General features: G+C 37.7%; 1 protein-coding gene across 2 annotated transcripts; it reads right to left on the bottom strand.

The window, feature by feature from the left end:
- Positions 1-334: 334 nt before the first annotated feature.
- On the bottom strand, positions 335-10,262 carry LOC113239629 (acid phosphatase type 7-like). Of its 2 annotated transcripts, XM_026476692.1 has the most exons (10): positions 9,502-10,262; positions 9,061-9,249; positions 8,511-8,629; positions 7,738-7,922; positions 7,063-7,281; positions 6,734-6,879; positions 5,410-5,545; positions 5,076-5,137; positions 2,088-2,176; positions 335-482 (listed from the first exon to the last, which is right to left on the bottom strand). In XM_026476692.1, exons 1-10 carry the CDS (start codon positions 9,653-9,655, stop codon positions 399-401), a joined length of 1,383 nt encoding a protein of 460 aa, XP_026332477.1. In that variant the 5' UTR covers positions 9,656-10,262; the 3' UTR covers positions 335-398. The 2 variants fall into 2 exon arrangements, with proteins under 2 accessions (XP_026332477.1, XP_026332478.1); XM_026476693.1 differs by lacking the exon at positions 5,410-5,545 and having other exon boundaries at positions 354-482.
- Positions 10,263-10,325: the final 63 nt, after the last annotated feature.

Here is a 10,325-nt window from a genome sequence, read left to right as displayed (position 1 = left end):
TTTCAATATTTCTTTTGTTTTTGAACGCACTTGACACTGCTATGGCGCATTTACATCAATCAAGTCGCCAGACGACATTCGCTTGCTCGCTGAAGGTGTAAATAGCATATAATATGTAAATAGTGAGTCGTTTGGCGACAAAGTAGATCGAAGTGACTAAAGTGAAGTAGTCTGCCGAAGGCGGCAGATGACTCGCTCGTCGCCGGTGTAAATGCGCCACTAGAGTCGCCATCAATGCGAAGCTTGCGAGGAAGTTTTTTCGCCCGCATAAATAATAAAATTGGCATAAATAATACATCGCGTCGAAAGTTTCAAGAATATAATTATTATAATGCAACAATTTACATTTATATACATCAAGCTACTCCACATCATCCTGTCAAGAACTTCGTTTTCATTTAGGTAGGTACTTTAAATGGACCATGACGTAATTGCACTAACCAAAAGGAGTCGATAACGTCTCCTTTCAAGTCAACACTTACCTGAAAAATAAAATTTGTACTTAGATAATGGTTGTTTTTTCTATGGTATTTTTGTCAGTTTCGCCTGAACAATCAATACCAAAAATAAAATTATAAACTATTTATCTATAGAGGTATAATGTTGGGCTTGGGTAAATAGGACATTAGAAATTGGATTTACTATAGTCTGAATTCGAGTCATAATGAGTTAGACATTTAAAGTGCTTTGCGATATTCCAATACGAAAGTAAGTAAGTACCTGTTTGTCATAGTGTTCAGCACAAAATAACTTTTTATTTTGTTTTGTGCTGTTAAGCCAGACTTCGCACGGCAAATGTAGTAATAATAATAATAATAATGCACACACTCAACGTATCCCTGCACTAGGGAAACCCTGTGTCGCGGGTGCCATGGTCACACACATAGACAACCACAAATTACACCCAAACTCACGAGAGAATAATCAATGTAGGCCATACTAATATTTTTCCCGGCCCGGGAATCGAACCTGGGACCTCAGCGTGGCAGTCATGGTAACCGTTCGGCCATGGAGGCAGTTACATAGTAATAATAAGTACTTAGTAATTAAGTGGTAATTAACCATGTAGGTTTTTTTAAGGATACTTTGTAGTGGTACGCTGATGGCCTTGACTGCGCCACCGGACTAAAGGGCGAGCTAAAGGCTCTTAATCCGTGTAATAATTTAAGTAGCGGAGCTGAGGACGCCCAGGTGGGCATGGACCTTGGCTCAGAACGCTACTGGAGACTTCCTCCAGAAGGGCGTGCTGCAGGTGCGAATCTGCACGAGTATATACGGAACTCTTACATGAACACATACATGGTGTGCCTCGTTTTCCAGCTGTAGTTGATGCGCGTGTCATGACAGTAGCGCTGCAATTGCGCTTATAAAATATTGTATGAAAATTAGAGGGGCGGCTGCAGCGCCACTGTGGTGCCACTACAGCACTTCTGTAAGCGTCTAGTTTGAAGGCGCTCTAAGTGCAGTGGCGTAGCGTACATTTTTGCCGCTGCCCGGGGCCAACCTTAAATTTACTGCCTCCTCTATTTTCACGATTACAAAAGTAATTCGTTCTGACAAGCTCGGCTCGATTTTGCCGTATCTGGCGTTGCCACCTTTGTGACAACACAAAGGGGGCGAGGGCAGGCATGGCATCCTGAACAATCACGATATCGTTTTCTCAAAATTAAATAGTGGCATTTATTTTTTTACTACTTAGGGCTCGGCCGCGCTCGCCGCTGCCGCCCCCATTGCTGTGCCGCCTGGGGTCATGGCCCCCTCAGTACCTCTCACGCTACGCCACTGCCTTAGGCGATGCATTTATTCGCCGCGCGCCGCGCGGTCGAAGAGCGGTGTCCGTGTTGCCGTCGCGCAGCGACCTCCTGCGTCTTATAAGAGCGTCTCAGGCACGCGGGTTAGCCTGACTTGAATTGATTACCGCGTGATTGTATTATTCAGAGGAATTTAAATGTTGTTTGCCTAGTAAATAGAAGTCAGATTCGCCATTAATGTATGTGAAAGCGTGGTAACTTGGCGGTCGCCGTGAGGCGGGCCGCGCGAAGACTTTCGCGTCGTGTAACTGGACGCTTCGTGGTAGACATAATTACCTGTTCAAAGTAGATATGCGTATTGTTATGAGCATGGAAACGAGTGTAGCCGTAGTCTCTTGAACGGAACGCACTCCACGTAGGTTGCTCTGAAGGGATAAATCGAAAACGATTAAATGTGCCACTCCACAAAGATGACAAAGATAGGAACTATGGTGGAATTTTAAAAAGGGCTATTTCTTGACCAGTTGTTATTCAAAGTCAAAGTCAAATATTGTTTCATAGGTTAGCAAATTACACTTGAAATCGTCCTACTGATTTAATTCTACTGCTCATTCGCAACGCAGATTACCCCGAGAAGAATGAACAAGAAACTCTAGGGGTTGCTCTATGTAAATACACATTTGAATAAATTCATCATTACATTATTTAATTTAAACATCTTAGGTCAAGACAGGTACCTAACCTGCAAGAGCTAAACAGGTTACTACCATGATTTTTTTTTTCATCCAAGTACGCAGAAGCTGCATAACCTTCATTATAAAGTTTTTGTTTCACTACATTTAAACCTCGTAAATGACAAATTTTGAATATCAATCGGAATCTTCATAAAGAAGCGTGCGTATACATTAAATGAATGGATGGCAAGGAATGATGGATGGAATTTTGGTTTACTTTTATTAATCGTATTAATATTATGTTTGTCACTATTTTTCAATTATAATATTTCAATTTTTTCATAAAAAAAATAGAATAGAATAGAATACGTTTATTTGCCAAAATACAGTATTTATACAGATCTTGAGTAAAATTAGGTTTATTGTATTGAACCTGCACGCAGGTGTGCAAATGTTAATGGTATTTCACATTTATCTCTACAATTACAAAGCAATTTGCATTTAGAATTATTGTCAATTGGTATTTGTAACTACTAAATATTCTTTATTACTTTAAAAGCAATGTGTCAAAAGCCATTTTGTCAATTGTGATTTAAAGGTAAGTCCTTGTAGTGATTTAATTACATTTGATAAATTAAAAAAAGTCTTATAAATATATTGAAGCAGTTATTCTTATAAACGAGGTTGTGTCAATTTATTTTCATTTTAACATAATCTTTGATATCATATACATATACACAGATCACATAACAAGTCAAAGTCAAAAAGTAATTTGTTTTTAAATATGTTTAAGGGTAAGTCTGCGATCGCTTCTGGCAAAGCATTATATATTTTTATGGACATATTATAGCAATATTTATAATATTTTTCTTAACATAAAAACATTTTCATAAATGTATTGTGACGTTAGAGTAAGAATGTTAATCTCTTTAAACATATATCTCAAAGACACTCTGGGTAATTGCCCTAATCGCACGTTTCTGCAGGACAACGATTTTATTACTATCGACGGCATTACCCCAAAGCAAAAATGTCGTATGGCATTAAACTCGTAATCGTGTAACTTTTGTACTGACGACTTTGGCTTGTGTTACCCTGGACTTGATACTGCACTTGTGTTGACGACTTTGGCTTATTCTCTGGACTCGATTTGTGTTGTGTAAACTGTATTAGTTAGCACTTAGCAAAACTAACACGTTTTGCGACATGCCGCATCTGTACACAGCTGAAGAATATGCGAACATGCATCTTATTTATGGTGAATGCCATTGTAATGGCTCTGCCGCAGCCAGATTGTATCGCGAGAGGTACCAAAACTTATAAAGCGTTACTCAGATCACCGCGTGTTCGTCAATGTACACGGGGCATACTCAGAATGACGATTGCCTAGTACTCGTACGAGCGGTGGAAGACCTCAATGAGACGACGACGACTTAGTTTTAGAAGAAATTCGAAATGATCACCCAGCACTTCAGTACGTGCGATTGAAAGAGCCACTGGAATACCAAAAAGTATTGCTCATCGAATTTTAAAACAACACGAATATCACCCGTATCATGTACAACGTGTATATGTGAAGATCCGCAATTTATAAACAAATTTTTATGGACTGACGAAACGACATTTAAAAAAGATGGCTATTTAAACTTGCACAATGTACATGGTTGGCACACGGAAAACCCGCATTTAATGCGTGAAGACCGGTCCCAATACCAATTCAAAGTCAACATGTGTACCGGAATTTTAAATGAACAAATAATTGGACCGTTTGAGCTGCCTGAAACATTAAATGGCGACAACTACTTGGATTTTCTCCAAAACGATTTGCAAACATTATTAGAAGATGTACCACTCAAGATATATGTATAGAGAAATGTGGTTTCAGCAAGATGGTTGCCCAGCGCATTATGCTCGCTCTGTACGTGATTATTTAAACACGGAATATCCCGGAAGGTGGATTGGGCGCCTTGGTTCAATTTTGTGGCCTCCTCGTTCTCCGGACTTAAACCCCTTTGATTTTTTTTACTGGGGCTGCATAAAGGAAAAAGTATATGCAAAACCCATACAAAAATCTAGCCGAATTGCGAAATTTGCGAATTGTGGCGCAATTCGGCAAATATATATATATATATATATATATATATATATGTATATATACATATAAATATGAAATTATAAAATGTGAAATTTCATTGAAATAAGTGCGTATGTGAAAGGGTAATAATACTGCAATACACAGCCACATTAAACTATGGGTATTCCTAGTTTAGCTGTGCAATCCTAAAATTAAGTATACAAATCAACGAGTCTAAAAATTATTTAAAAAAGAAAAACACGACTGCAAAAATATTTAGCTGGAAAAATTACTTACCCACTCACTATTTTGATTATTTTTATAGCCTATGATACTCCTACAATCAAGACGAATCTAACGACACCTCGTATGTGAAAATCCATCATCAAGCCTGTACAGCGCGTGAAAAAGAAATGAGCATACATACACTTGAAAAACATAAGCCTCCCTCAGTCGGGTAATTATCTAAGAATTCTATTTTGAGCAGAATGTGAGTGAAATACTATATCTTTTCACATGCTTTTTTGGGTCTGTCTACTCGTAAAAAAGTGTAGATCGATATTTGTGATTACGTACTTGAGAAATTCTCACGCCCTTCTTTGCAGCCAGCTGATCCTGTGATAATGTGTACTGGAGCTCTGGAAAGTAATTTAAACACAATTAAGAAATCAATTTTTAATTAATTCCAAAAAGGTGCTAGTGAACTTGAGAAATAGATACATTCCTAAAGTGTTAAACATTAGATGTGCACCGAATATTTGTCATACGGTTTGTTCGGCCTATGTTCTGTTATTCTGTCCAATATGGATTCAGTATTCGGCCAAATACCGAATATGGACTCACTTTCGGACAAATACGAATATGGTCAACCTAGTGAGGGTCGCAGGTCCTTAGAATTGTACATGCTCACCTTGGATTGGTATAAGGGTGTTCAGTGGAGCCATTGTAGATTTTTTTGTCATAAAGTGGCCAAGATCGCTCGTACATGTGCTCGTGAGCCCAGATAACTACGTCCACACCGTATTTTATTAGCAGAGGTTCTAAACCTGGAGTAGATATTATTATATATTTTAAAGTACCGCAGGATAAAAGTAAAAGTTTATATTAATAATTGGGTAATAATATAAACTTTAACTTTCACTTTTAGAAATTCAAACTTTTCACGTAATCTAATCTGACCACATTTTAACGTTTCCTGTATCTAGTACTAGGAACTAGTCCTACTGCGAAGTGCCAAATTATATTATAATCCAACGATATCTATTATCTATATCTGTTACTTATTTATTTTATTAATTTTATGCGGAAGGACGGTGGGAAAATTAACTTCATAAAAAATATTCAACACAAGAGCTTCCGTTTATGTTAACAGAAACTCGAAACCGGATTTATCCCCTAATTTGCCACTTTTGGAATATTTTCTTAAAATTTTCTATTTTGTAATGTCAAGTGACGGGACGAACAAGTCGTGCGCCTGATGGTAAGCCACACATGCACACGCCTATCCATAACAGTTATAGTGCCACTCAGAGCTTTAAATCGCAATGATCTGAGGGGCATTGCCACTGCACCCGTCACCCTGCGACTTAAGTTAACAAGTTCCATTTGCCTGTAATTTCACCAGCACCCTTCAAAACTGAATGTAATGTTCACATTACTGCTTGGCGGCAAAAATAGGTGAGGTGGCAGTACTTGTCTGGATGAACTCTTTCACATCGAGCTCTACTGCTACTAAATTAAACATAAAAATTAAATGGACCAATTTTGAAGTATCCTCTTTCCAACAAAAAATAATCATAAAAATCGGTTTACAAATACCAGAGTAATCGCATACACACAAACAAAATTCGAATTGAGAATCTCATCCTTTTTTGGAGTCGGTTAATAATAATTATGACAGTTTTATTTAAAAAATCGACCTCAAAAATCTATTTGCCAAGTTTTATTGAAATCGGACGGCGAAACACGATTCATCCCCTAGTTTGCCACCCTTAGAGGTGGAATATTTTCTTCAAATTTGAATAGGGTAGGTACTTTCTTTCCAACAAAAAAAAAAGAATTATCAAAATTGGTTCACAAATCAACAAATGCCGGAGTAATCACGTAAAATACACACGAAATAAAATACAGTCGAATTGAAGACCTCCCTTTTTTGAAGTCGGTTAAAAACAAAATTATTAATAATATTTTTTACTTCATTGGTAAGTTCTTCGTTATTATTATTAAGTACTCACCGTATTTCCCTCCAGTAAATATTTGCCACACGTTTTGCCAAACACCGGTTCTAGTAGGCTCCATGAAGCACAAGGACGTGTCCAATTGAGAACTGCTGCAGTACATCGGCCGGTGACCGTACATTATGATCCACGGTCTCTTTTCTCTGATAAACAGCAAAAAACATGAAATTGTTGACAGGGTTCCACAATGGCAAACAAAGTAGTAGTCCCGGAGATACATTGACATACGGACAACACCTCTCTGAAAAATCAAGACTGCCAGGCTAGTTTCAGTGCACACTTTGGAAACTGTACGTCCATAACATATACATTAAGGAACTCCTCACCTATTTTCTTTCAAATTAGCTGTTTCCAAATCCTTAATTAGCCAATTAAACTGGGTCACTAATGGGCCGTCATTGAATGATATCAATCGTGATATAAAGTTATACGCCTCGGTGTTGATCGACACGAAGTGAATAGGTCCAATGTCCCAGCTGTAGAACATGCTCTCCCATTGTTGGTGATTGGGCATGGTCATGCGGCTCTTGTAGTGCGTGAAATTACTGAAACAGATTTTATGAGAAGGGCGGAGAATTACTCCGGTTCTGCACTGCAGACCATTATTATTGGACAAAGTTTTTATGAGAACAATAAAAAAGTCGAAATAGTCAAGTGACTGGTCCGTTAGTTGTTGTGACTATTAACATTTTCATAGATTACTTATAGTTGCGAAAATTGCATTGTATGATATAATCTATAGATATCTATACATAGTATTTAAACGAAAATACTCGTTACCAGCTAGTTTGTACAGTCTGCAGATCGCAGGACGCAGGACGCAAGGATCGCAGTTTCGCGTAGAGTAGAATTTTAATCCTAAACCTAGCGTTCTGTTGACTGCATCTATATTCTTCTTAGTACGTAGCTGTAGCGAGTTTATTTTTCTATCTGTATTTTAGAATTACAATTAACTTGAAAGACACGAGTCGAAAGTAGTGTGCGAAATGTTACGTCATTACTTGGCAAACTCATGGTTCCCGGAGCAGACCATGTAAGGTGTAATTGCCGCAATTGGTTGTATTTGTCGCATGAACTGGTCGCCGACATGCGCGTTGTTATCATTCATATCGTATGCGAAATCGCCAACGTGGAGAATGAAATCGACGCTTTTGTTTTCGGCCTCTTGTTGTAGGTACGGGAGAGCCTGTGTTCAAAATAAATTCAACTAGTTTACTTTGAAACCTTTGTAATACCTATAAATATTAAGGCCTGCTTTCTAGCGATTCCAAGGAGAGTTGATTGTGATATATATGACTATGCGTATAACTCTCTAAACTTCAACACAAGGTTTTCCTGAAATAAATAATTTAAAAAAAAACAGTTTAATTTTAATCGAAGCCATGACTTCCTTATCCAGCGCCCACAACACAATGTAAACCGTGGGCCACGGAGGTCATCAAACAAGCAATTCCATCGATTTGGACAAAAAAAAACATTTTTTTGCAAACTAAAATTGTACCATCATTTTTAAATTATTATATTAAAAATAAGTTGTTATCTTTAATTATTGGAATTGCGTGTTCTAAAATCGACATTGGGCAATTTAAAATAACAAACTTAGTAGCTATTTATAACTTCACATAGATATTTTGTTTTGAGATGTAATACATTGCCAATAGCCCTTATTTTAACTTCAATATCTCGTTTATATCACACACAATTTTAAAGCGATCGTATCCGTCACTCCTATTAATGATAAAAGTACATATTTAAAACTAAATATGATCCATACGTGTGCGTTTTCAACCCCCATGTCTCCGTAAATAGCAACACGCAGCACTGACTCTCCTTCAGGCTGAGTAGTGAAGGAGAACAGTTCGGACCACGCAAAGCGGGAGCCACAGCGGTACTCTGAAACATCGTTGTTCATTGCAGATCGTTTTCTCAGTACAGATACTTTTGGTGTATAACAAAAAATTTTAAGCAAGTACTAAAGTAGATTTTTCAAGTCATGAAGCGTGACCATAGGACATGTGAAGAACCGGAAACGTTGGTTTGTTTAAAAAACAAATAAGTATGCGCTATTTACTGTAGATCCGAAAAAATTGTTTCAATTGCAAAGGTTTCGTAAACTTAGCTAACTTGTTTTATTGTTACTGTGTTATAGCAACAAAGTATGGAAAAGATTTCGAAAAAGTATCGCAATTAACGTAATTTTCTTTTAGTGTGTTCCCACACACTAGCAGCAGACTAAACAGCTCCGCTTCATGTTATTTGATGGACGCGTTTTGGTAGGTTTCGCATCTCTTGTGGATTTGACAGTCTGAGTAATAGCAGCTTACTATAAGTGGTATTAAAAGAAAGGTCTCTCAAAGTGACACGATGTATCCACTGCCCACGTAGGACCTGGTAGCTGGTGCGGTTGCCTTTGGCTTCCTCGGAGAACGCTCCGTGAAATGTCCCGAATTGAACGCGGCTCTCTAGCGAGTCTTCGACTGTCGTCCATGTCACTACAATATCGTTGATTTTCTCTACCGAAACAAAACAAAAGAATAAGTTTAAATTACAAAATTTTGGACTTAACTTCGTAGATTTTAAATCGATTCTGATCCTTAATCGGAAAGACCATTTGAGCTTCTGTATAAATAATTGTTCTTCTGTACGGTCAAGATGTTAAAAACCCAGTTAAAAATAGTAATTGGCGCGAGGCTTCATGACACAGAATTGATATGACTTAAAAATATAACACAACGAGCATGAGTAATGGATGAATATAACTTTACCACCGAAAGAAATATGAATTTGTTCAGGTTGACAGTAAGAACAATTGTATTCGGGGTCCGGGTCACCAATGTGTAATTGGTTGGCTCCAGCTGCAACAACTATTGTTAGAATGATTAAAGTAATGACGAAACTCAATGTCCATATTACACTCATGATGCTAGGTGATAGCACTAGCAAAGGGATGTTGCGAATTATATATTATAGTATATTGCTATCATTGGTATGTCGAATATTTGTGGTATTTAACTCATAGTGTTGTTGGTACTAAAATAGATATTTTAGTTGTTCGTGGAAATATTTTTATAGTAGGTATGGTAGGCAGGTACCTAACAAATGAGGTATTTATTTTTACGGTTCGCTCGTGTTAGATAATTAGATAGATAGTTAGTTGAATAGCTACCCAGAGATATCGTCGTAGCCACCTTGTCTTTGGTCTCTTTAAAATTTTATCCATGAGTCCGGTTAGGTTTTCAATATTCGAATGCGTGTGTGTGTCATTTATGGGGGTAGAAAAACCAGGTGAATTGCTTGACGTGCGTCTCCATATTTCAAAGGCTTTTGATAAGGCATGACAGTCTGAAGGTCAAATTAGCCTTCAGCTTACAGAATTCCTCTTGGCTTCTGCACATAAATTGTTTGCTCAGAGGTATACGTAAATCGTGTTACCATTCACCTCGCTCCCAATCAATTTTGAGTGCAAATTATTGTCAAACACCCATAGAAGGTCCTATGTGCCAATTTTCAGCCGAATCAGGGCAAGTCTTTTTCGGCAGCCATTTTTAACGAAAAAAGGGCTTAAATGGTAGCCATATAAAAAAATACC

The sequence above is a fragment of the Hyposmocoma kahamanoa genome, unplaced genomic scaffold (genome assembly GCF_003589595.1).
Source record: "Hyposmocoma kahamanoa isolate Upper Pololo Valley unplaced genomic scaffold, ASM358959v1 114, whole genome shotgun sequence".
NCBI lineage: Eukaryota > Metazoa > Arthropoda > Insecta > Lepidoptera > Cosmopterigidae > Hyposmocoma > Hyposmocoma kahamanoa.
This window is presented reverse-complemented; position numbering and strand designations above follow the sequence as displayed.

Coding starts and splice junctions, on each gene's coding strand:
- LOC113239629 (XM_026476692.1), bottom strand. CDS start 9,655: ATGAGTGTAATATGGACATTGAGTTTCGTCATTACTTTAATCATTCTA. Junction 6,880..7,062: donor GCTAATTTGAAAGAAAATAG/GTGAGGAGTTCC, acceptor GCTGTTTATCAG/AGAAAAGAGACCGTGGATCA. Junction 5,138..5,409: donor CACCCTTATACCAATCCAAG/GTGAGCATGTAC, acceptor ATTACTTTCCAG/AGCTCCAGTACACATTATCA.